The 25,635-nt window shown below is 40.7% G+C and overlaps 1 protein-coding gene across 2 annotated transcripts in view; it reads left to right on the top strand.

The window, feature by feature from the left end:
* Window positions 1–25,635, top strand: part of GRTP1 (growth hormone regulated TBC protein 1) — a 1,073,346-nt gene that overhangs the window by 1,025,586 nt on the left and 22,125 nt on the right. The window contains exon 7 of one of the 2 annotated variants that reach the window (XM_044071211.1): window positions 22,684–22,869. The exons of the other annotated variant lie outside the window; for it this stretch is intronic. Within the exon in view, the coding sequence (XP_043927146.1) occupies window positions 22,684–22,869 (186 nt within the window). The remainder of the gene's footprint in view (window positions 1–22,683; window positions 22,870–25,635) is intronic. 2 annotated transcript variants of the gene reach the window in all.

Below are 25,635 nucleotides of genomic sequence, written 5' to 3'. Positions count from 1 at the left end.
GGGCCTCAAAGAGATGCCCTATGCAGCTCGACTAAAGAAACTCCAGCTCTACTCGGTTGCTTACTGCCTGCTCAGATGTGATCTATGCCTGACGTATAAGGCCATGTCCAACCTGGAATTAATGGACATGCTCCACCTCAAGAAAAACAAATCTCTTAGAGCCACACGCTCCAGTGAATTAAAACTCAGCAAAGCAATAAACAGGACATGCTGGAGGGATAGATTCCTGTCCCAGAGACTTCCTTCACTCTGGAATAGAATCCCAGTTGATGTTAGGTAGAGCCCCTTGCAGACTCTCTTCAAGAGGAATCTTGATGAGTGGATGGGAAATTGTAAATTTACCGCTGGGATCACTTCAGTGGCCCTGCTAGACAGAGGCCCAGGAAACTAATGTAAAAGGGAGGCGAAAGCCAACGCATTCTGGCTAGGCTTATAAATGCCCTTGGGCAGATAGCTTAGTACCTACCTATGAACCTACACGCTCTAGGAACCTAAACCTTGTCACCACAATAAACAGAACATGCCGGAGGGATATATTCCTGTCCCACAGACTTCACATACTACAGAATAAACTACCTATCTATATCAAACAAAGCTCCTCATTAGCACTCTTCAAGGAAAATCTTGATTATTGGATGGAAAATAGGAAATTCACCCTGGGGATCACTTCTGTGTCTCTGCACGACAGTGGCACAGGAAAATAAATTTCTTGGGTGGCAAAGGCCAGGGTACCTTTTTGGCTGGCCTTGTATAGGCCCCAGGGCTGATAGACTAGAAGCTACCTATGAACCTTTGAGCCTTGCCTAAAAAAGGTAATATGGGGACAGCACGAGCCTTGGCCAGTATTCAGAAGCATAGGGGCGACAGGTGCAAACCATCTGTAGTGAAGCAACAAGGCTTGTCTATCATGTCATCACAGGCAGACAGAGACTGGATCCCCTTTGAATGACACCAGAAGCTCAGCCAATTGTTGAAGTTTATCATCTTTCTGTTATATTGCAGTATCATGTAGGTGAAGGTAAGATGCTACTCAAGGTTTGACCCTGTAATTGCCAGCATGTGGTGCATCAACCCATATATGATATGGTCATGGCCTATGCATACAATACACTCACAATACACCTAGTATGATAAGCCTGCTGGGGTTAGCAAATGTGAAAAAAACCTTTGTGCAAACTGTCAGCAAGTAATGTCTGTATTGCACCCTGTAAGTCCATATTGCTTGTTGAAGTGTAAAGACGTACTTAGTTTGGGTTAAGAACACCGCACTTGCCAACTGTGCGTCTCTCCCTTGGGAGAAGCAACCTCAAACACCTTAAAAGTGGTATACTCATCTTTGTCAAGTCCGATGATGTCGCCATCCTACAAATATACCTGTGGAAAGATGAAATCCCAGTAATGTGTATAGCGCATTGTGTAAATGCGTACTGCTGTAGTATCATAATGTAGTTAGGTAGGGGTTTGAATCCTGCACTTGCCGACTGTGTGTGTGTGTATGTGTGTCTCCCTCGGGAGGAGCAACCTTTTTGGAGACTACCCAAACACCTTAAAAGTGGTATACTCATCTTTGTCAAGTCCGATGATGTCACCATCCTACAAATATACCTGTGGAAAGGTGAAATCCCAGTAATGTGTATAGTGCGTCATGTAAATGCGTATTGCTGTAGTGTCACAATATAGTTAGGAAGGGGTTTGAATCCTGCACTTGCCAACTGTGTGTGTGTGTGTGTGTGTGTGTGTGTGTGTGTGTGTGTGTGTGTGTGTGTGTGTGTGTGTGTGTGTCTTCCTTGGTAGGAGCAACCTTTTTGGAGACTACTCAAACACCTTAAAAGTGGTATACTCATCTTTGTCAAGTCCGATGATGTCACCATCCTACAAATATACTTGTGGAAAGGTGAAATCCCAGTAATGTGTATAGCGTGTTGTGTAAATGCGTACTGCTGTAGTATCATAATGTAGTTAGGTAGGGGTTTGAATCCTGCACTTGCCAACTGTGTGTATGTGTGTCTCCATGGGGAGGAGCAACCTTTTTGGAGACCACTCAAACACCTTAAAAGTGGCACTCATCTTTGTCAAGTCCGATGATGTCACCATCCTACAAATATACCTGTGGAAAGGTGAAATCCCAGTAATGTGTATAGCGCATTGTGTAAATGTGTGCTGCTGTAGTATCATAATGTAGTTAGGAAAGAGTTTGAATCTCACACTTGCTTGACTGTGTGTGTGTGTGTCTGTGCTCCAGGTGTGTGACACCGTTGGCCAATGTGGAGTGGGTTTTGATTTTTATAGTGTATGACATCACAATGACAACTGTATGTGCATTACACATGTAAGGTAGCTGTGGGGCAAATCCATATACATACATATGACCTCAAGTATTTCATAGGTGGGTACTCTGCTTTCTCCATGAACGCATGTGTTATCTTTGCCAGAGCGTGCTGGCGCTTTCCAGACCTTAGGTCACTTCTGTATGCTTGTGACAAGCTTAGCCACTGCAGTAATCCCTGGGCTATGGCTTCCATTTCACATCCACTCATCATGGTTTCTATTGAAGAGTGAGAGTGAGAGTTTATGCTTGAGGTATATTTGAAACCTGTTCCAAAGCAAGCAAAGTCTGGCAAAGGTGACTAATCATTATAGGTGTGCAACAACCTCTGTGGATCTGCATGCAAACCCTTTATTGCTTATGTGCTCCACAGAGGGATTTCCAAAACCCTTTGGTAATGTGATTATCAAGGGAGCGATGACTTAACACTTGACTCTATGTATACATTAGTACCTGTTCCACATTTTGGGGGTTACTACCTATGTGGTACACTGGGTATACTTTGTTTTCTAAAAGTGGATAACTATGCTTTCTTAGGCTTATAGCTTTACAAGCATGAGTTTGACACCAGGTATCTATCTGTATGATACCCTTTTGGAGGATGTGTGTGTCATCTGGAGAATACAGTGTAGCCCACAGTATGCATTTTCATCAAATGTGGGCAGACATATCCCTACTGTGTTTGCTTGTACCTAAGAAAGCTATATGCCAAACAGGAGTGGTCCCAGGACTGAGTGCAGGTGAATACCACTTGTTACTGGCATAGAATAGTACATGGAGGCTACAAATGTTACTGTGTGCCCTACATCTGTGCGTCAGTTGTCAAGCCATCATCTAACAATCGTTTATGGTCAGTCTGTTGAGGTTATGTCTAATACCAGTATATGGGATGGGTATGATTTGCTGGTGAGCTATAGCTTGGCTGTGTTGACCTCCCCTCCCTCACCTATAGTCTTGTTGACTGTCTTGAAGTCTGCTAGGTGTAAGAGACATGATCTGGCCTTTAGAGAACCTAAGGTGGGTATGGTGCAGTGTTTGCAGGTTTATAATGTCTCTGTTAATGAGTTCCATAATGCTGTGCTCCATAGCCTTCCAGATAACATTGGTCTGGCTTATAGGGTGAGAGTTTCCAGGACCTGTTGTAGTTCTATCCTTTAATCAATTTATGTTAACATTTGCACTGGGTGTGATGAGGGTGGACAGGTTTAAGAATAAGTATATTAGAGGGTCAGGCCAGGTTTGAAGGTTAGTAGATCATGCCAGATAGGCAGGATTAAGTTGGTTTGTACATGTGCTGAGGAGGGATGCAGAGTATATTGTGAAATAGATGCTAAGGATGAAGCCGCCAGGTGACAGGAAAAGAGGAATGCCTAAGATGAGGTTTATGGCTATGGTGAGGGAGGATATGCAGGTGGATGGTGTGACAGTGCAAGATGCAGAGGGCAGGAAGACATGGAAACAGATGATGTACTGTGGCAACCCCTAATGCGTGCATCCGAAAGGAGAAGATGTTGTAGCTCAACCCTTGTGGACTGTGAACACCATTACCGTACGTCATTCCACATGTATGTAACCTGTATAGAGGCTCCATCTGGACAGAGCGTTTAGGTGAGTGGTGACGTATGTTAGCTTGTGTATGACACAGCCAGGGACACTGTCCAGTACCATTGCCACTGTGGTGTGGACCTTGTTAAAGAAATGTTTTAACTAGGAGTGCCTGTGAATCATCCAGTATTGCGTTCTGCAGGTCTGGAAATGTGGCCCTTGTATAGCGACAGGGTGGTGAAATCCGCATTCAAACTGTCTGACAAGGAATTGGTAATGTCAGTCAGATAAGTGTACTTTGTGACCATTTACATTAACTGTGACCCAATCTGAGATTTCCCCTGTAGATTATGAATAACAGTAAAGACAGCTTTAATGTTGTCTTAGGAATTGTTGCCATTTTGCATTTTGAAGCTTGCCTTGTATGTTTATTGAGGGATTGAATTTTCCAAATGATAATGACCAGAGAGGTTATCCCTTCTTGGTATGTAACTCTTTTTTTGGTATAACATCACACATTCTATTATATATTTAGTTTTTGGCAGGGGTCCATGAGACTAATGCACTTTTACTGTATAAGTGAGAATTTCTTGTGTTTGTGATAGCACAGTCCATTCAACCCTGTAGGTGAACAGTGTGCATTAATACAGGATTATGCAGCTGGGACACTGTTAACCTTAGTAATGCAAACCAATGGCAGATAGGAACAACAGCATCACCCACAGCACAGTGTCAACCCGTGTCATACACACACATGCGTACTGAAGTTCCAAAACATGTGTAGTACAATGCATACTGGCCACCAATAGAAACTATGGAGTGTTAACACTGGCCAATACAGGGCATGTCACCCTGCCGATGTGTCCAATATGCATGTACATGCAGACAGTGCACCTCCACCATGTTCACAAGTGTACACATGCAAACCTGTGCTGCACACACCCCACATTTACTGTCCACTGTATAACACATGCTGACACAACTACACACATCAGCCAAGTGACACATAGGCAAACAAAACACAATTGGAATAAACACTGGTGGAAACAATACAACATTGCTAATTACAGCTTTAATGCATTATGCCTGCTCAGCTACACCTTCAAGGATATCATTACACTTTACTGCTGACAACATGCTACACATTCAACCATTGCTATACTTTATCAAAGTCACCCTGTGCATCAGCACCATGTTAGCCTGTTCCTGCATCAATGTTACAGATGACAGGAGGTGGCACAGGTTTCATCATATGCACAGGGTGTGTTGTTGGTTTGCCAGAGGCCTACACTGAGCCATACAATCAACATGTGTGTGTGTGTGTGTGTGTGTGTGTGTGTGGGTGGGCCATGAGTAATGTTATGGGCCAATGTTGATGTAATGTGTGCGGGTATGTGTTTGTCCTAGGTTTCTGGTTTATGTGTGTGTGTGTCTGCATGCACACAGTTCCACCATGTGGCTGCCATATACGCGGATTTGTGGGACAGCTACAGACTGTACCTGGCAGGCTTTACAGATCACCATCTCTGGCCACAGATATGGAACCTGTGCCTGGCAGGGGGGCTACAGACAGTATCTGGTACTAATCCAGACTGGTTACTATCCTTAGAGGTCGACATATGTCCACTGGATCCAGGTCCCTGCTGGGACTGGCCAGAGCCACGTGCACGTGGTCTTCTAGGACGGTCTATGGACAGCCCCCCCAACATTGCTGGGGCTGGTACTGGCACTATGGGAGCGGCTGTGACTTGCTGGACGTCCATGGCGACCTCCAGCTGCTGATGTTGCTGGCATACGTCCACGTCAACGTCTCAACCGTCCCACACTGTCCTGACACGGACATGACATTGTGTAGGACGTCCAATGTCTCACCCCAGCGTCTATCAAAGACCTCAGTGTAATTACGTATGGCACCTGGTAGGTCATGGATACTGTCATTTACAGAGGTGTTATGAGTCCTCTGTGCCCTTAGTCATTGTCTGGTGTACCACTCCATTCGTGCCTGTGTCTCCATGACAGCCTGGAACATGCGTGTGGTTGAAAGAGTTGTGGCACGTCTGCCAGGGGCATGATGACCAGCATTAGGCATCTGCCTATGTGGTACCGTTCCAGACATCTGGCTATGGCTGCTGTGTCCTGATACATGTGCCATAGATACCACATGGACTCCTGGCTAGTGCCAACTGTACACTGTCCCTCAGCTAAGGGCAATGGTGATGTTGGATGTACAGGCAGTATGACTGTGTGCATGGATGGGGCTTAGGCTTGTGTACTGTCAATTGATGGCCCAACAACAGACCCTGACAAACCTGCCTGTGCCTCAACACACCTATCCTCATGATCATTGTCTGTCTCAGTGACATCAGGTTCCCTGCTGTACTGAACCAGCCCCACCTCAGCACCTGTGAGAAGAAAACAGGAAACGCACTTTAAGACCTGAACATGATGTCAGACCACATGCACACATGCGCACATGAGCACATGCACGCGCACACACATGTGCACGTGCGCACGCACACATGCGCACATGCACACATGCACACACACAAATACACTCCTCCCTAAAGCAGAGACACACACACACACACAACACCAGCAATCTCAGAACATACACAATAGCAGGTGATGGTGGGGTACAGTATCACAAGCAAAACAGTCCTATCACGCATGTCAGCATGCAGGACATGTGTTGTTCAACAGCATGCAGTGCAAGTGTAGACAGTCCTTGTTACTAACACTATACATGGCTTTGATGCATGTGTTTTGTTATTAGGTGATTGGCCTCCCCCTGGAACGCAATGCATACATGGACACAACATTGCTGTGCAAGTATTCAAAACTCTGTAATGTACTGTGCACCATAACTCGCAGGTCTACATACCATGGCTGGAATGTGTATCTGTGTTTCAGATAGGTATCCAATACTGATTACAGCCTCTGTGTCTTTAGCAAATAATTCTGGACAGAGTTTTAGCACATGCATGATGAGTATTCACACAACATCATCAGTGGTGCATGTATAATTGATGGAATACCATTCGTCCACATACCCAATGTACAGTAGTTATGGTAAGTGTAGATCATATTGTGGACATGCCAGTGTCATCCATGACATGGCATGCTAAAACACAACTGCATATTTAAACATCACACATACCCAATGTGTACCATATGACCTAGCCACTCAGTAGCATCACAAGACATATATGTGTCAGTTGTGCAAATGGTGATTGGTATGCGTATTGTTTAGAGGTGCATATGTTTGCGCACACAAACATTGAGGTGTATAGCAATGAAAGTTATGTGTAGTACTGTGGTTACGGAACTGTATTGGGAACTGTATTACCTTGGCTACATTCACCATTTCACAACCAGTTGTTACATGGGTTTGTAAGGAGGCCAATAAGGAGCATTCCCCTGACATGAATGTGTAGTGTGTTGCAGAGTGTTTAAATGCCCCATGATAGGCCTCTACCCCTCAGGTATATTATGTGTAATGTGTGGATGAGATTTTGGATACTGGAGTGTGTCTTTACAGAGGTTTGTGAATCCTTTATGTGTAGCATGTTAAAATGCTCTGTGTATGACAGTAGTTGTGTATGTTATGTGCATGTTGAGTATCAACTTTGCCTATCCAATGGTCACTACAGTGTAGCCACGTTTGTTTGAGATGCTCTGGGTATTGCATGTGTTTGAGGCAGCCAATCACATTAGTGGGATGTGCATGGTCTTATACCAGACATGCACAGCATGCATTATGGGTAGGTGTGTTACATGTGTACATGGTCTACACCTTAACTATGACATGCACTTTTTATTTACAATAATAAGTGTAGAACACACTCACCAGCATCTGTCTGCTGCCTTAATGTCACTGAGACAGTTTGTCAGTGGCCACAGCTGTGTCATTGCTACTGTGTTTGCAATCTTACAGTAGAACAACAGTTTACATTCACAGGCCTACAGATTATGCTCCAAATTATCAGTATTGCACAACAACAGGCCCCACATCTTCTCACTACACACCTCACATATGCATGATCTTACCAATACAGATAACAGTAGTCTACAGATATGCCATGTTACCTGCATGCTCCATGTGTGGTTGCTGAGTGGCTCCAACCTCCATCATGGTGTATGTCTACTGCTGTTGTTGTTGGGCAGGTGCCACGAGGCTCAGGAGCAGCTCCTCCACTCTGGTGAGGGGGGGATGGATATTAACACCACCTCCTGTTGCAAGCTGTTGTCTCCGCACATCAGAAGCACGCTGGCGGACATGTCTGAGTAGATCACTGCAGTGGTGGCGTACCTGCTCATATGTCTGGTTATGCAGACCTACCTCATTGACCCTCCGGACAACATCTTGCCACATTGCAGTACGCTCTTGCTGGTTCTGGCTGGTTCGTGAGAACATTAGACTGTAGTGCTGAATCATACAGCTAGTAATGATCTCATCTTCAGCACTACTATAGCTGGGATTTCTATGGTGTGCCATAATCCCTGGAAGACATAAAGAAAAAATATGTTTGAGCAAGTCATATGGCACATTTAACATTATACAGTATAGATATCACTGAACTGCCATATATAGCAACCTATTAGCTAACTGAGAGTGAAACACTTTAACTACCACTTATCAGTGCTCACCCCACAACTGCTTGAAAGTGCCTGGCTCACTCTAATGAACCATGTTCTGCACAGCAACAAAATAAAATCACTGTATAAGACTATACAAGAATACCTGGCACACTGTATGCAACACAATGCACCACCTAGCCACAGCAGATATACATCAAGCTGATGTGTAAAGAAATATGTCATCCATCACAATGAGTGTAAGGTCCAGTAAATGTATTACTGTTATGCCACACAACTTGTTAATGGCAAACCCGTGGCCAAAATATGTGCACAATTAGGAATATAGATCGCATACTGCTGTAGTCCACTATAAATGTTGCTAGATACGCAGTTATATGTTTTACCACACATATGACAGAGGACATGTTACAGACATACCCACACACACATCAGACATAATTACAGGACACAAAGGTATGGCAACCCAGATAAGCTTTACGTGTGTACTATACAGTACTGTGTGGCAGTACTTACAAAACATTAATCTTGGGAAATGTAATCTGTGATGAATAAAGGGACCACACAAAACAGTGGATGCAAGCAATGTGGACATACACCATACTTTGCTGTACAGGCCCAGAGCTTCAAGTAGTACTACAGTACACACAGGATTTGGATTCAACATCAGTACCAATCAATAATCATAGATGTAGTGCTTTAGCCTCCAATGACACACCCCAGTTAAAACCAAGAGACTTAATCACACTGTATGCCATAGTACTTTTCTGCCTAGCAACAGAATACACAGCTTTTGCTGGGATCAAAGCAAGGACCCATAATACCATGACAAACAGTTTCCCACTAAGCTATCCCACAAATACATATCTTTGACGTATTCACAAACACATTGACCATCACAGTCAGTCAACAGTACAGAGAATCTTTTGCAAGAAGTAGATGTAGGTGTGTATGAGTATATATGACTCTCTCTCTCTCTCTATATATATATATATATATATATAGATATATGACTCTCTCCCTATATATATATATATATATATATATATATATATATATATATATATGTATGTATATAGACATATACAATCCATTGGTGTACATATACATATATATGTAGGCACATATACATTTCATCTTTCATAGTGGGAATATCAATTATACAAAGGATGTGAGGTGTACAGTAATGTAATAATATCACACAGTCTTGTGATAAATGCATTGAAAGTGTTCACAGCCCAGGTAGCTTTAACAAGCCTCACTGACTACAACATTGCAAACTGAACAAACCACCCACACTGTTTAACCACCACATGTCATATACCAGCACTGTATGCTTTCTTGTTTGTCACACACTAAAACCTACATACAAATATGCGCATACTAACCTTCATCAACATATATGTCTCCACCCTTCGCAAACAGTTGCAATATGTCCCCTGCTCTATGCACATATACAGATGTGAATATATATGACACATATATATTTCTCCGTATGTGTGTGGCATACACACACAAGGTCCACACTGTTGTAAGTCCCTGGACCTCACAGCTGAACTGTTGGGCCTTGCTGCAACACAAACAGGTGTCACATGTGAACACACACTAACATTAGAGGGGGTCTATATAGCTACAAATGCTAGATAAGCATACTAGACTGCTACAGCAGTTGCCAATGCTAAGCTACACTTTAATATGACTATCATGCATGTATTGCTCTGTCACACCCATGTTTATATAATGGCAGCACTAATCCCCCCAACAGCCATTGGCCACACTACTATACAGAATACAGATAACATGGATCAGATTTTTGACATTTAATGCTGAGCTACGCATTTCACAGGTATGTCCCACTGCCCACAGGTACACACTGTATTGTCCATAGCAGTAGTTAAGCAGGACATCTGTGCATAGATAAGTACTGCTGCCACATATGAATGGTTCACATTATGTAGACTACTCTTCAAAAACATCTACTACATGCCAGTAAATACGTATGTGTCACATACCTTTCCTTTGTATGATTTGGTATTTTCTTTTTCTTTTTTCCTTTTCTCTGTCTCTCTCTCTCTCTGTCAGTTTCTGCAATAGATTGATTGAGTTTGTTGGCAGCGATTGCAGCCTGCTTTTGTAGGTATTTGCACATGAGCACGTGATGGCCTCTGCACCAATTAGTGGCCACCATTTGCTAATTGCATGCAGCCTGCTGTGTAGTAATTGCAGTAATCACTGTCATAGCAACCCAGTACTATAAATTGCTAACTCAGGTAGGCGTGGCCCTTTCAGCTTTACAAGATGGAGATCATCCTTGTTTGCTGTGGACATCATTGTTTAAGACAGAAGGTTGGTATAGTTCTTATATCAGAAGCCAGGGGTGTAGCCAGTGATTTACATTTTGTACTCAGACCTAAATGTTGCTGCTTCCAGTACACACTTGTCAGTATAGAAATGTACTCACCCCTCAAAATGCTAACCCAAGATACATGGGAGGATGTACTTTCTTTTCAAATTTTACAATTAACTGCCATGCAAAACTAGTTATTGAGATGTATTCCTTTGGCACAAGAATTGTTTGAGAACTGCTATACTGTGAATATTCATTTACTCAGTTCTAAACAGTTTGTGCTTTTTTGGTGTTGACATTAGCACAAGCTGCTCAAGAAAACTGGACACATTTCAGTACTGTGAGTATGCTTACCTACATCCTTGGTAGACCCTGCACACACAGGTATATTCTACATTTGGGTAGAGGTACAGAAAGCGTACGTATTATTGTGTGAATTTTATCTTGCTGGACTTACAGGGTTGCTGTATACATGTTAGTTTATCAAGGCAAGTAGTCTGTGTAACTCCCAACTCTGGACCTATCCATGTGGTAGCCAGAGATTAGGCTGTTATTCTTTGTCTGTGCACCACACAGGTCTTTTCTGCACTAGAGCAATGGCATTGTTACAGTTGGTTGCTACCAGTACATGGCTACATCCTTTTGTATTTCAGTGTTGTATTCTTACATAAGGGTATTCTTCCGGAACTCCTTCCAAAGCTATTTGCACAGTGTGTAAGAGCAGAAAGGCTGCTATGCCTCTGTGTTTCTGCCTCTGCCAGACCTCTCAAACACTCAGATACATATTTGAACAGGTTCGGGCAAAAGTAGAGAAAAAGTTAGGGACACCTTTAAAATATTAGTGCCATTAAGTTGAGACTTTGAGAGAACCAGAGCATATGGATTAATACACCTTTTCTGAAGTAAAATAAGTGTCTAACTCTTAATGGTTGTCATTACTCATTACGTGTAATTCACCACCTTTCTGGCCAAAGTCAGTAGTTTTCGGAGGGATTCAGAGGGACAGAGCTAAATTTTGTTTCAAAATCAGGGACATCCCTGAAAATTAGGGACAGTTGGGAGGTATGGCCTCTGCCCTAAACAGATATGCCAGTGTTTGTCCTGCTGTGATACTGTGTGGGGTTTGTAAAGTGATGGTGTAATATTATTTCCTGCTAGAATGGCTGCTTCTCTTATCACAGTCATGTAATGTAATCCCACAACAACTATTGGTAAAGATCCACAGAACAAGTTGTGTGGTATGGCATTCCTATTTTTCCTTTACATTCACTCATTCTGATGCATGATGTATTTATTTCAGCACCAACTTGTATATCTACCGTGGCTTAGTGGTACTTCATGCAGTGTAGTGTGTACAAGGTCCAGGGTTCGAGACTGACAGAGGTGTTTTATTTTGCTGCTGAGCAGAACAAGGGCCCTCACATACAGAGTGACTAAGGCACTTTTAAGCAGTTGTAAGTGGGTTTGCGTGATGCTTAGCAATACTTAGCTAAGTGCAAACAAGCGCACACTCGCGCGAACCCGCTAACTACTGCTTAATAGTGCTTACTCCCGCTAACCCCCGCGCTCATTTCTTTGAAAGAAAAGAAAATGGGGAGATAGGAAAGTGGTGAAAAAGGGGCACAAAGAGGGAAAGACAGTAGGGGAAATAGCTTGGGATGTGCAGGATGGGTGTAGGGAAGGTCCATAGCTGCCCATTTCTTTAACAGCAACAGCTGTGCATATGGAATAAATTTGGAGGTAAATATGAAACCTTCAACACCTGAGAGAGGGGTGAGGACAACAAAGTATGTTGTAATGCCAATTAAATTACATTTTGTGTGTCCAGGGGACATGTGTACAAAATAGGCAGCTATGTATGGGGTGTAATTTTTGTTTTGGGAGAAGATTGCCCTTTTTTTTTCAGGTGAGAGTGGAATGTGGGGTAGGGAAGTAGGTATATTTGGGGAGGTAAGCAGACAAGACAAGATGCATACAGGGGCGGAATATGACATGTGGTGGGTGAACACCATTGACGGGGAGGGATGTTTGGAAATTGCAAGCCCATGAACCCACAGATGGCATCAGTGGAACTGAGGTCCCCACCCATGGGCAGTCACCACTGCACCTTCACAGCCCAGAGGGTGGCTGTGCTGGGGGCTGTGTAGGAGGGGCAGGCTGACCCGGGAGTTGCGCCACTCATACCTCAAGCTGGCATAGAGGTTCTGCAGCAGAACGCTCGATCTCTCTACGCACCACAGCCCAGATCATTCGAAGGGTGATAGGTGGCCCTCCTCCGCCCACGCTTGCACGGGGGGGCCGAGCCCCATCCCCTGCCACGCTTCCACCCAAAAGTGGCACAGGGCTAATGGAGGAGGAGGTCCCAGGCTGGGCACCGGACCTGCTGGTGCCAGGTGCCATGGCCAGCTGAGGTGGGACAGGTGAGTCCGCTGAGATCGGCCTTCCAATACGAACTATGTTGTGGAGAATTTAATAAAGATATGGGTTAGTAACAGTCAACAGCATTCCCAGTTAGTTATAACAGCATGCAGAAGTATTCCCATTAACCCAACACACCAGAGTTTCAACAGTTGAAAAGCAAAACAATAGTGGACATTACAACAACATGCAGGTTTAATTGATGGCAACAGGCCACCAATATTGTGGTATTTGAACAGGGCACATGCATAGAAATGAATGCAAATATTTATAAACCAATAGGACATATGTTCCAACAAATGTTTTGAGATTAGACATACCCATTCAGGTGTGGAATTGCATTTATTATGCACATACAGTAGGGTGGAAAAGATAGCTCAATTAACAACTTATATATCCTTCTAGTTTATACTACATTCCTATTAACTGCAGTTATATGTCCCTTACATGTATTATTACACTAACCAATGTCCTTCTATTGTGCAATTGGATTTTGCTAGATCTTTATATACATGAGCTGTATCTGACATACAAACTATCCAGGATGCAGATGTTACTGCTACATATTTTGAGAGTTGCTCACACACACTACTGCTGTGATGGTACACTGACAGTTCTACTTTCATATAATTATCTAGATATGTTCAGGTGAAATTATCAGTTATATGTTAACAGCTCCCTACATTTCTGGCAGCACACTGACATTTCTGGGGAGCACAATACCAAGCTACTCATGTGCCAGATTAACCTGTACATGCTGGGCATGAACCAACAGTTAAGGGCTGTAAATATGCATAAAAGCTACTGGCACTCCCTTCATCCACTTTATATGGGCCTACCCAAGTGTGGGTTAGCTAACACTGCTTAATACAACAGTACTATTTCTAAAATGCAACAGTACAACAACATATCAAAGAAAATCACACAGACGCACTCCAGGAATTATACCTTTATTAAAGAATTATTACACCTTTATTTATTGGGTTAAAACACTTTTTTGAAGGCTCTCTCATTTATTTTATATAACAGTACGTGCAGAATAATTACTAACCCGCCTGGTGACTCAGCCTTTGCAGCCTATCTTCATGGGCTTGCTGATTCATAGCCCAGACACCTGCAGCTGTGAAGTAAATGCAGTGATAATGAAACATACCTGTCCATAGTAGAGACAAGAATACCATTTCTTAAATACTTAATACAATGGCTACTTACTCAGTACTGGGGCATTTGCCATCCCACGGGCCTCCTGGATCCACTGGTCCAGTTGATCCTCCTTGCATCGCTTCAGGACAGAGTAATGGTGCCTGACCTGCTCACCAGTCCGAGGAACACCAGTGGCACTGGTGAGATCACAAGCTAGACAGTTCCAGGCCTCTGTTTTGTATTGGGTGCCCTGGAACTGGCCCCGCAGGAGTCTTTCCTTGTGATTGTGGACAAGGAGCCAAACCATTACTTTGGTCTCCTCAATGCCCCAACATTGCACTCAAAATCGAGTGCCTTCTCCAACCCCGGCCATGCTGACTGCAGAAGGGAGCTACAACCAGTTATGGCAAGTATTCCTGCCTGTGGAGCTTAAATATGCCTCATATACCGCACTTATTTGTGATTGGCCAGTTTGGAAAAAACTCAGCTGTAGGCACACCTGCTTAGCTGATGTTAGCAATGTTTAATATTCCTTTGATAAATATGTGTCTGCTGAAAGTACATGGTTATGAAATGCTGTCATGGCTTAGTGGTTATATACTGTGCCTATAGTGCACAGTATCCTGAGTTTGAGCCCTGTCACTGTTTTTTATTTTCCTACTGGCCCAGACCTCAGTGGTTAAGGTACAGTGAAGGAGATGTGGCCGTGTTTAGCTGACTTTGCCCAATGTTCAGCGTTGCTCGTCATTGCCTGACATTGCCCGACGTTGCTAAACGTTGCGTGGTTAGCGTGGTGCACAGCTACACACAAACATGTTCTGTTTGCGCTGGTTTGCGCAATGCGCAGCTCCGCGCAAAGACATTGTGCTAGTTAACGCAGTGCTCAGCTACGAGCAGTTAAATATAAATATGCTCAATACTGGTAAAATGTGCTTACCAGTGCTTTACATTGCTTAAAATAATTTACTCATGCATTAGCATGCATAACCATTTCACCTTCCTCTATATATATATATATATATATATATATATATATATATATATATATAAAATTCGTTCACTACTACATATAACATTTCAATGCTTTTTACAAAACTTTAAATAATACATGTCAGGAAATATTTTTGTATACAGATTTCCAACAGGAAATGAAAAGTGTAGTGGTGGGATTCGAACCGGGAATGCCTCCTCTTTGTGCGAAGGCTGTAACCACTACGCTATCGCTATTTTGCTTAATTTGCATATATTTTTCTTATTATCCTCTTCGGTGTCTAAACTGCTAACTGTAGCTAAGCAATGGGCAAATTTGCACAAATACGGGCAGCTATATCAGAAATGGAAAAAAAAAATTATTTTACTTTTTATATTTGTACGGAGTTTACTATATGGGGAGTTTAGTGTTAGAATGTACACATGTGAGCAGACTCACTCATGTAACTAGACATTTCCCGTGTTTCAAACTTGCAGGGGAGTGGATTTTTGGACTGATCGGCAGTCCGACATGTCCCCTACACTTGTCCACGCTCCATGTTAGTTTTAGAGTTGAGGAAGCGCACCCTCATTAATATGCATGCCGCGCTGCCGTCTTACACTTAGACTGGCTCTTCCGTGTAAGACTAATTTAGTCTTACACGGAAGATTAGTGAATCCTGGGATACGTTAACACAAATTTATCATTAAAAACAACTTGTATGAAAAAATTCATATTTTCTCAAAATGGCTTAAGCAATATACAGTCATGAAGCATATGTTGCCAATCAGCTTTACATTTGATTTACATCTAACAGCTTTTTAAAAAAATGTATAGTTTCAGCTTTTGTGTTAAATGCATACAGTAATGCACCGGCAGCTTGATCTTTTTTACAGTTGTTTCTCGTCATATCCAATTTGAACCTATGCTACATCTTACAAGATATTTGTTTTAATGAAAACCCTCAAATAAAAAATAAACACCCCAGGACCTATTAGCTTAACACAACCACACACAACTATGTACATAATCAGATAATGAAGTTTAACCTTCCTCAGTTGTCCTAGATTGACAGCTACAGTCACAAGTTTGAATTGGCCTATAATGATGACTGTTCATGATAAGACACATGATAAAGCCTGTGCTTCTACAAACAGTAAGTGATGTCTGTTTTTATCTTATCTTTATTACTTTCCCAGATGTAGAAAACAATATGAATGCTTTCAGAAAACATTATCTACTAGCCATTGGAAGAAAATGTATTTTGCTTTGCTGCCCTTATCCGCTTGTCTCCACAGAAACATGAAAACCAGATACCCAGTTGTCTTCAGCTACAAGCTTCTGGTGTTGCACTGTAAACATTTATTTGCTAAAGGAAAACATGTTATTATATTTAGTGATGTTTTATTTACTTGCTTCCCCTTAAAACGTATTAGATAAGCCAAGGGTCTTAATCCAGTCATTCCCCTAAGCAAAAGTAAGAACAATCATATCAGTTTAATTTATAACATGCTGTTTTGTCCAGACTTTCTTCTTATACATTGCAGTGCCTACAGTTCATAAAACTGAATAAGAAGAAAGAAGGGGAAAATGGCACCTTCTACTTTAGTACCCCAAATACACACAAAAACAACTGAAAAAGCTTTACTTTATAAAATGCAGTATATGACATGTTTTATATAAAATTACTGCTAAGAACAAATACTATTTTACTTACAATTACCTGTTTCCTTATTTTTCCTCTTATAGTCTTTCCAGACATTAATGACATGAAATAGGGCATATGCTTTGGAGTCCCCTACAAGCTTAACAGATTTTAAAAAGTCCAGTATTTCCAGGTTTTCTTGTTCCACCACATTTCATGGATGTAATTGATACTTTGTATTCCCAAATTTATTCATTAATTTCCTAGTTGCTGGTTTTCTTTCTGTTAATGTCCATCGACCAACTCCAGTTTTCTAGTTCATTTCCAATGTTATTCTGGTTCTTCTAGTCGGATCCATGTTCAGCTACCGAATTTTAAAAGCCTCGAACCATGAAATAATGAATGTAAAATAGAAAAAGGGAGAATTATCAAACAACGGCAGTATGAAGAAAAAAAAAACTACATCAAATAGCCATATTTGGTCATCAACCAGGAAGTAACGTGATGCATAATGTAAGTGCAGGGTAACCTTTGTAATTTGCCCTATTTCCCACTGTAGTGCGATCTTGGAGTTGGTATAAATAGTTAGGGAGGGGGTTGAGGTGGGGTGTGCAGCCCACACCATGGTTGGTTGTGTGTGCGATGTTAGCGGACTATGGCCATTCGATGCTTTATTTTTCTATGTTGCCATTGTTCGATAATTGTCAATTTCACTGTTTTACTTTCACTGTTTTGTGGTTCAATTTTCTGGTATTTAGTAGCTGAACATAGACCCCTTCTAGTCAGCTGCTGTGCTTTTTTGTCTCTCAAGCATTTTCCTTTGGAACATTGGAAAAGATTTTACTGTTATAGTCGTCTCTATGAGCTTTATCAGAAGAATAAGGAGCAAAATCCCCTTCTGTTTGAGACCTCACTTTTTGTTGGGTAAACATTTGTATTTCCTCCATAATGTGTTCTGCATCAAAAAAATATTCTCAAGATAGCTGGATACAACAGCATGAATCTCGACTCTGCTTGGTGTACAGTGAGTAATCATTTTCTACAACACTTTGCAACTTTTAGTACTTTATCCTTCTGCCACAGTTTTGTCAGGATCAACTCTTTCCACTGCTAGGATTGCATCTTTACCATTAGAGGTCTTGGCTGCTTTCTCATGACCAGGTTTGGAGTTTACAGTGTGCCCTTTCAGTTAACAACTCCTGCTGTGGAATACTAGTCCAGTTGCTTATTTGTGGTTTCATAAAATTAATACAGTATGTTCCTTATGGTTTCTCGGGTACAGCAGAAAATCCCTATTTGCTCTGCCCTCTAATTGTACCATTTTTTGAAACATCTCTTCTTGAGCAGTCATACTCAGCATTTTCTTCATTTCGGACTCTGATTTTTGTAGTTTTGTCAGCTCATCTGAACGTCTAAAGCTTCTTCCATTTTTTTCCAGCCTTTTGTTGTTTGAGTTGATATACTGCAGTATGTCATTTATTTTCATCAGCTCTGAGCACATTTGACTTGTTTTCTCTCTATATTACTGGAAGTCATGCCTTGCACTAAACCTGGAGCTTAAACTGTTTTTTGCTGAAGAGCTGCAGGATTCTTCCCAGTCAGTGTATTTTCTCTTCACCTTTTTTGATTGATTTTCTTTAAGATTCTCTAAATGTCTTCTTTGCTGGCATCCAGGCAAAGCGCTTACCAGCCAGTAACGGAAATTTACTGAAAAGGAAAAATTCACTGGCTCTCTTTTCTAAGTTTGTATTTTCATACTGGGAGAGCTGAAATTGAGCTGTTCCTCAGTATGCAGTTATCTCAGAAGTCAAACAAATGGGGTAATATGAGACGAGACTGTGTAATGGAGTTCAGACATTTTTCATGCTCTTTTTGTCACCCTCCCAGTTTTTCAACAACCATGAAGCCCATCCGCACCAACTCATTTCTCCTGCATTACCTGACATCTGAGGATAATGGAGATGGAAGACTAGAACTGCAAACAGTGGAGAGTCAGAAGATTATTCCAGATTACATGTTTCAGATGAGCCTGCTTCAAAGTAGTATGATCTGGTTCATGTTGGCTGCAGCACCTCCCAAAGACACTGGGGTGTGTGCTAAGTAGTTAACTTACCAAGACAGGTTGATAGTTTACTTCTCTTTTAGTGTGTTTTATAACAAAATATAAGCTAATTAATAAAGATATTATTTTGTTTTTAATACACAATAACAGCAGACATTTTTAGTACCTAATATGAAAGTCTTAAAGCACAACTACACACTAAACAATATTTCTTTTCCTCGGATTATATTTCCTTCCTGCAGATTGACCCCACAAAAAAGTATGATTTAGCAGGTTTTCTCTTCTGTGATATTTCTATCTTAGTCGATTTCCCTACGTCATACTATGTTGAGCTGAATAAATATCATGATAGCTTATTTAGGAATTTCTCTCCCTTGTTCTTACGTCAGTTCACTTGTCAAATTTGAATATTTCTTGCCAGGCAAAATGTACACAGTAGGGTACATGAAGCTTTTTCCTCCAATTACAGGGGTCATAAAGCTGTTCAGTGTAAAAATGCTCATATGTTTTATTGTGTGCTATTTATAGCTGCATTCTTTCCCTTCCCTTAGACCATAAACCTACAGAGCTTTTTGTAGTCAGTGAAGAAACCTGATTAAACACAGAGGGGACTTCACTAATTAGCCAAGTTTTACGAGTTGGGAAATATGGTACTCCATCTGACTCAGGGAAGGTAAATTGGAAGGAAGATGGAGCATGAAACACTCAAATTTTCACTTTTTAAAAATATTGTTATCTCTATTATTTCTTTGTTTTTGCAATTTTAGTTAGGATTTTCAAACTTGAGCAACATTCACACTGCTTCCATTCTAAATGAATGAAATTATTATCCAATTGGTGAGACTAGAACAAATTAATCTCATCAACTCTGCTCTCTTAATCCATTGCAGGCAGATTATATTTTTCCAAGCAAAGAAGATCATATCAATAGGTCTGCTCACCATGAGAGCATTAAAGTTTAAAAAAAATGAAAACTAAAAATAACTACTTATTCTGCTACGAGGCAGGTCTGGATTGTGTAGAAACTGATGTCAAGACGCAAATGCTTTCTTTTTTTTTACTTTCTGCTAATAGTGGTCCTTTAATTCCAGGAGGACAGTGGGTGAAGAGGAGTTTGGGTGGTATGTGGGTGGAGGTCATCTGGGGGCTAAGACTTTCCCTGTGGGAGAAGGGTCTGTCAGTGCTTACAAGACAACAAATTTGTATCCTTACAAATGTTTGCAGTTTAGCTACTTTCTTTTCTTGCAGCAGTATAGCTACTGTAAATAGCTCTAGAACCTATGAGAAAAGCTGAGAAAAAATGCAAGAAGTCATGCTCCATAAGGTGTGTAAGATGCATGTGACATTTACAGCTACCATTATATGTCAATGGGAAGGAACACACCACGAATTCCTTATGTCTAACATGACTTGTATAAAGGAGACTTGTAATGAATTCTTGGAGCAGTATAAAATAAGATCAAGGTAATATGGTAGGCCTCATAATGTGTCCATTTTGTGGGAAAAGCATGCTAAAATATAATGCAAAACACTTGGACAAATGATTTTGATGCCTTAAATAGTTCAGAATACAGAGATACAGTAAAGCAAATTTTGAGCTCCATGTGGAGTTTTCCTTTAAGGGTTGACTCATTGACAGAGACCAGACTGATTTCTACTGATTTCTGACACTTACCCTTTCTGTCCTTATTTTTCTGTCTCTTATTGTTTAGTCTGCCTAGGTCATTGTTTTCACATACATGCGTGTGCATGTGTCTTTATGTGCGTGAGGCTGATTCTTGCTCTGCTGTTTTGTGCCTTTCCTATTTGAAGAACAACTTCACTAACATACATATTGTGTTATGAATGAGTAAATCCATGCTACAGAAGTCACAGGATAGTACCAGAAACAATCTAGGCATAGACTCACAGATTAAAAAAAAATAATTTGAATAAAAACAAACTGTTGTACACTAACAGTGCTTTCTCACTGCTAAAATTAGTTAAAAATGCCAATATTTAAATACTCTTTAAAGTTGTTTTTTTATGCACTTTCTGTATGCAGTTTTATACAGTGAGGCTGCTCAGTGAATGAGCTGTCTGTGAATGAATGTTATGAATGGTCTGATGTCAGATACTCTTGTAACTTTTGATTGGATGGATTGAACCACGTGACAAATATAGTATTCAAATTTAAAAGAAGCTTGTTTGTGTTCTTGTGCTTAGATTGTTTTTGACAAGCATACACATTTCCAAGGCAAGAAAACCTGTGGTCTGATGAGTGTGCTCACTTGCTTCTAGAATCTATACATCCGTCATTGACCATCTATTCCAAGCCCCAATTAAACATTCTGGAAAGCTTGCTTTACCTGTGTTTCTTCTGTCACTTATCTGTAATCAGTATAGGACCTGGTATTTCCCTAAATCAGAGTTCCTTGTTCTCTGGCAGTCTTATGTTCTTATGGCGCACAAACTTCTAGAGCTGTACACCATAAGTTGCAAGTAGCCATGCCATGCACTCTTCTGTACAGTGGAAAAATGGATCTAATCACTTAGAGCACACATTCCTCAGTATGCATCTCAGTACTATGTGTGTATTCTTTACATCCTGTCCATCCTATTCTGCAAGTTTGTGTTTTTCAGGGGGGTAGTCACTTTGCACTCTTCTGTACAGTGGAAAAATGGATCTAATCACTTAGAGCACACATTCCTCAGTATGCATCTCAGTACTATGTGTGTATTCTTTACATCCTGTCCATCCTATTCTGCAAGTTTGTGTTTTTCAGGGGGGTAGTCACTTACATCTCTCCCAGATCTTTCTTCCTCCTCAGTCAAATCACCTTCCAAACTTCCAAGTCCATTTCCCTATCAAAAGTGCATGACTTTCTTTACAGTAATTCATAGCTGTGTTGTAACCAGGGGAAGTACTAAGTAAAGCTTTTACTTCCCTGCTATTGAGTACTGCACCTTAGCAATTGCAAGTAACTGACCATATTCTCCAGTCTGTGTGTTGTATGGATGCAGATATGCTGAACAAGTATGGCCTTTATTTTGAGGCCTGTTGCCTTATGCTGTTCATTTTTTTCTCCTTAGTCAGTTTCAGTTTTATCACTGTTTTCCACTTCTAATCTGTGTACCATTTCCCTGTTAACTGCACAAGTCCCATACCTTCATTTTCCCCAGTGCCTAGGCATTGCTGAAGTCCAGGAAATATTCACCATGTTCTCCTCATCTTCCAGTATGAATGTCAAAGAACAACAACAACTTTTTTTGTGTAAAGGCATGTTGTGTCTAGCAAGTCACTGGTATCTAGAAAGTTGTCCATCCACTCTACAGAATTTTTCTTGTCACTTTCTTAATGCTGAACATCAGAATAGTGTTTGGGACATTGCTGTGTAGCAAGGATGATATCAGACATTTGTGTGACTGACCCCAAATGGTTTTACACAAAATTTGCATGTCATCCTTTAGTTCTGATTACTTAAAATGTGACATGATTTAAAAAGGTACTTCAGATGTTTCAGCAGTTGTTGCTTATTTCACCAGAAAATCCAGACTAAGACATAATTTTTGATTTATACACTTACTAATGTCATATTATGTCAACTGGAATTGTAACATGTATTTTTCTTTTTCAAATTATTTACCACAGACTGTTCTTCGAATCTGGGACTGCATGTTTTGTGAGGGATCTAAAATAGTCTTTCGTGTGGCCTTGACTTTAATTAAGCACTACCAAGATGAAATCTTAAAAGCCAGAAACTTCCCTGATATCTGTGACAAATTCAAGAAGATCACCAAGGGACCACTGGTCACAGATTGTCATATCTTCATAAAGGTGGGTCTGTAAATATTTGACAGACCATAGTTAAAATAGGAAATGAACTGTAATCCAATAAAATATGTTTCTGTAGCAGTACATCTCACATTATAGACCGTCCAAAGTATGGAATTTCACTTACTGGTAGATATTTACAGCTCTCCTCTGTATCTAAGGAACCACAAAGGGCAAGGCAAGAGCTTCACCAGTGAATACAGAAACTATTATTTTGTTTCCATTTTCATGAGTAGTATATCCTGAACATTGTCAACAAAGTGTAATATGAGAAATAATTTATTCAGTTAGCATGTTACCACTGTAACTCAGTTTGTATACTTTGTAACAAGGAGCAGTGCTTAATCTGTAAATCATTTCAAAAATATAAGTTAAGCTGTATGCTTATTCCTTACTCACATACATTTTGCTTTGAAAATGTCTTTAAGTGTGACATGCTGGTATTCTATTGCAGAATAATATGTGTGCCTTTGTGTGTGTAAGCCAACATACCCAAAGATGAAAAGACTGAGCTGAAAACACCGAATCTTCATTTAAACAGTTCCTCACATAACTGACAAACCCAGGGAAAGGAAGCAGTTGGCCAACATTTGGAAGTTTGCCCTTTTCCCCACTATAGTGCAATCTCAGAGTTGGCATAGTTATTTGGGGGGTGTGAAGCACCCCACTTGTGTGGGTTCGGAGTGCTTCCGTGTGGTTTATTGAGATTGTTGGCTGACCACTTCCTTTCCCTGGGTAAATTGTTAGTTATATGAGGAGGAGTTCAAAAACTCTTATGGCATCAGTGCCATATTGATTGGGAATCATAGTGAATAATGACTTAATATCTAAAGTAGCGAATATAAAGTGCTTATATTGTTTATCATTATGCCATTCAAACAGTTTAGTAAAAAAAATCACCAGTGTCACAAATATATCTCATAATCTTCCTCAAATATTTACTTAAAATAGATTGTAGGTATAAAGAAATAGATTCCGTCACATAGCCTCGACCAGATACTATCGGTCTCATCGGAGGGTGATACAAATCTTTATGGATTTTTGGTAAATCATAAAGTATTGGGGTAACAGGACATGGTGTGTTGAAATAGTTGAGCAAATCAAGTGAAATGTTATTATTAGTCTGTAGCTCACAGATAGCCATATTCACTTGTTGTGTACACTTAGAGACACCAGAAATACCAGTTTTATTATAAATTATTTCATCTTGCAAAAATTCTTTCATAGAAGTTAAATAATCTCTTTTATTGTGTAAACTAATTATATTTTGATAATTGTTAGTATTGCTTTAATGAGGAAGGTTGTGTCATGTGATTTTAATTATATTATTTATTGAGTGATTCCAATACCAATGTAGTTTGCACTGATGAAGGGTATTTCCCGAAAGCTATGGATGGAATAAAAGTTTTTGGATAGCATTCTTCAGTCAATTATTTATTTAGCAGTGCACTTCAGTGCCAACAAGCTGTTGTAGACTATCTTGTTACATGTAGATGCAACTAATATTGTCAGTGTTGAACAGTATGAAAGATGGTAGTACAACACTTAACATAGGGTTTACTTTAGAACGATGAAAAAGCAAAGACTCGAACGCTCACATGAGTGAATAATCAAACTCAAAATTGGTATTTTGGGATTGCAGTACAGTGAAGATTGGAATATTTGCCCTTTCCTCACTGTAGTGCGATCTCGAAGTAGGAATATATATTTAGCGGGGGGGGGGGCTGGCGCAGCCCCCCACAATACCAATTCTGAGTTTTTGATTACTCACTCATGTGAGCTTTGGTGAGTTTGCTTTTTCGGTTTTATGACATAGACCCTTAACATAGCATGGTCATATGCATGTATGCTTTGTTACACACACAACAGTGTGCACAGTCCTCAAAAGAACCGGACATAGAATTTGAAAGCAAGCCACTGTCTATTCCTTTCACTGCTCCAGTAGCCCCCTTTACATACTACACTCCTGGTATCTAGCTGTCCTGTTCCTTTCTGGGACAGTACATTGTTGTACTTAAAATCATCTGTAGAGCCTGATAATGTAATTACCCTAACCAAACCTGGTAGGATTTTAGTTACGTTTTAAGCCTATATTGTTGTAAATCAAAAAATCAAAGCCTGCTTTGTCCACTTTTCATCCATCAACACCACTCCAGCTGTGTCTTTGAGGGTCATATGTGTAGGGTTAGGAACTCCAGCTGTGTTTGTACCTGAACACTTCCATCTCCTGTATCATCTGTGTATCCCTTTCTGGAACCCATCCACTAGTTTAATGTTTATGTTATAACTACACCACAGAATTCACTTAGTACTCACATAAGGGCCTTACACGTTGGCAGAGCATTTGCAGCCCCATCTTAGTTCACTGCTCATTTTTAGCTTTAGCTGTTATTCTCTCACACTGACTGCCAAACTCCATCATGGGTGTGATGATTACTAAAATATCCTTCTTTGCTCTGATTTTGCCAGGAGTGCCTGACTCAAGGCACTACTACTACTCATATTTCTTCTTCAGACCCATATATGCTCACATGGCTGCAGTACACAAAGACACACAGTCATCAAAATCCTTGGAATGAAAACATACAGGACTCCAGGGTACTGCTTCACTTACACTTGCCTGTTGGGGTTCATGCTTCACTTACACTTGCCTGTTGGGGTTCATTCTAATAAAGTACTTCTCTGGTTTCTTCATTAGTCTGTCCAGAGTCCTTTCCAGAATCATTACTTTATCAACCATGGCGTCAGTCGTATTTATAGTGAATGAAG

This window comes from Protopterus annectens, chromosome 5.part0 (genome assembly GCF_019279795.1).
Source record: "Protopterus annectens isolate FY-2018-M chromosome 5.part0, PAN1.0, whole genome shotgun sequence".
Classification (NCBI taxonomy): Eukaryota; Metazoa; Chordata; order Ceratodontiformes; family Protopteridae; genus Protopterus; species Protopterus annectens.
The sequence above is the reverse complement of the archived record's forward strand: the minus strand, read 5'-3'. Positions and strand labels throughout refer to the sequence as shown.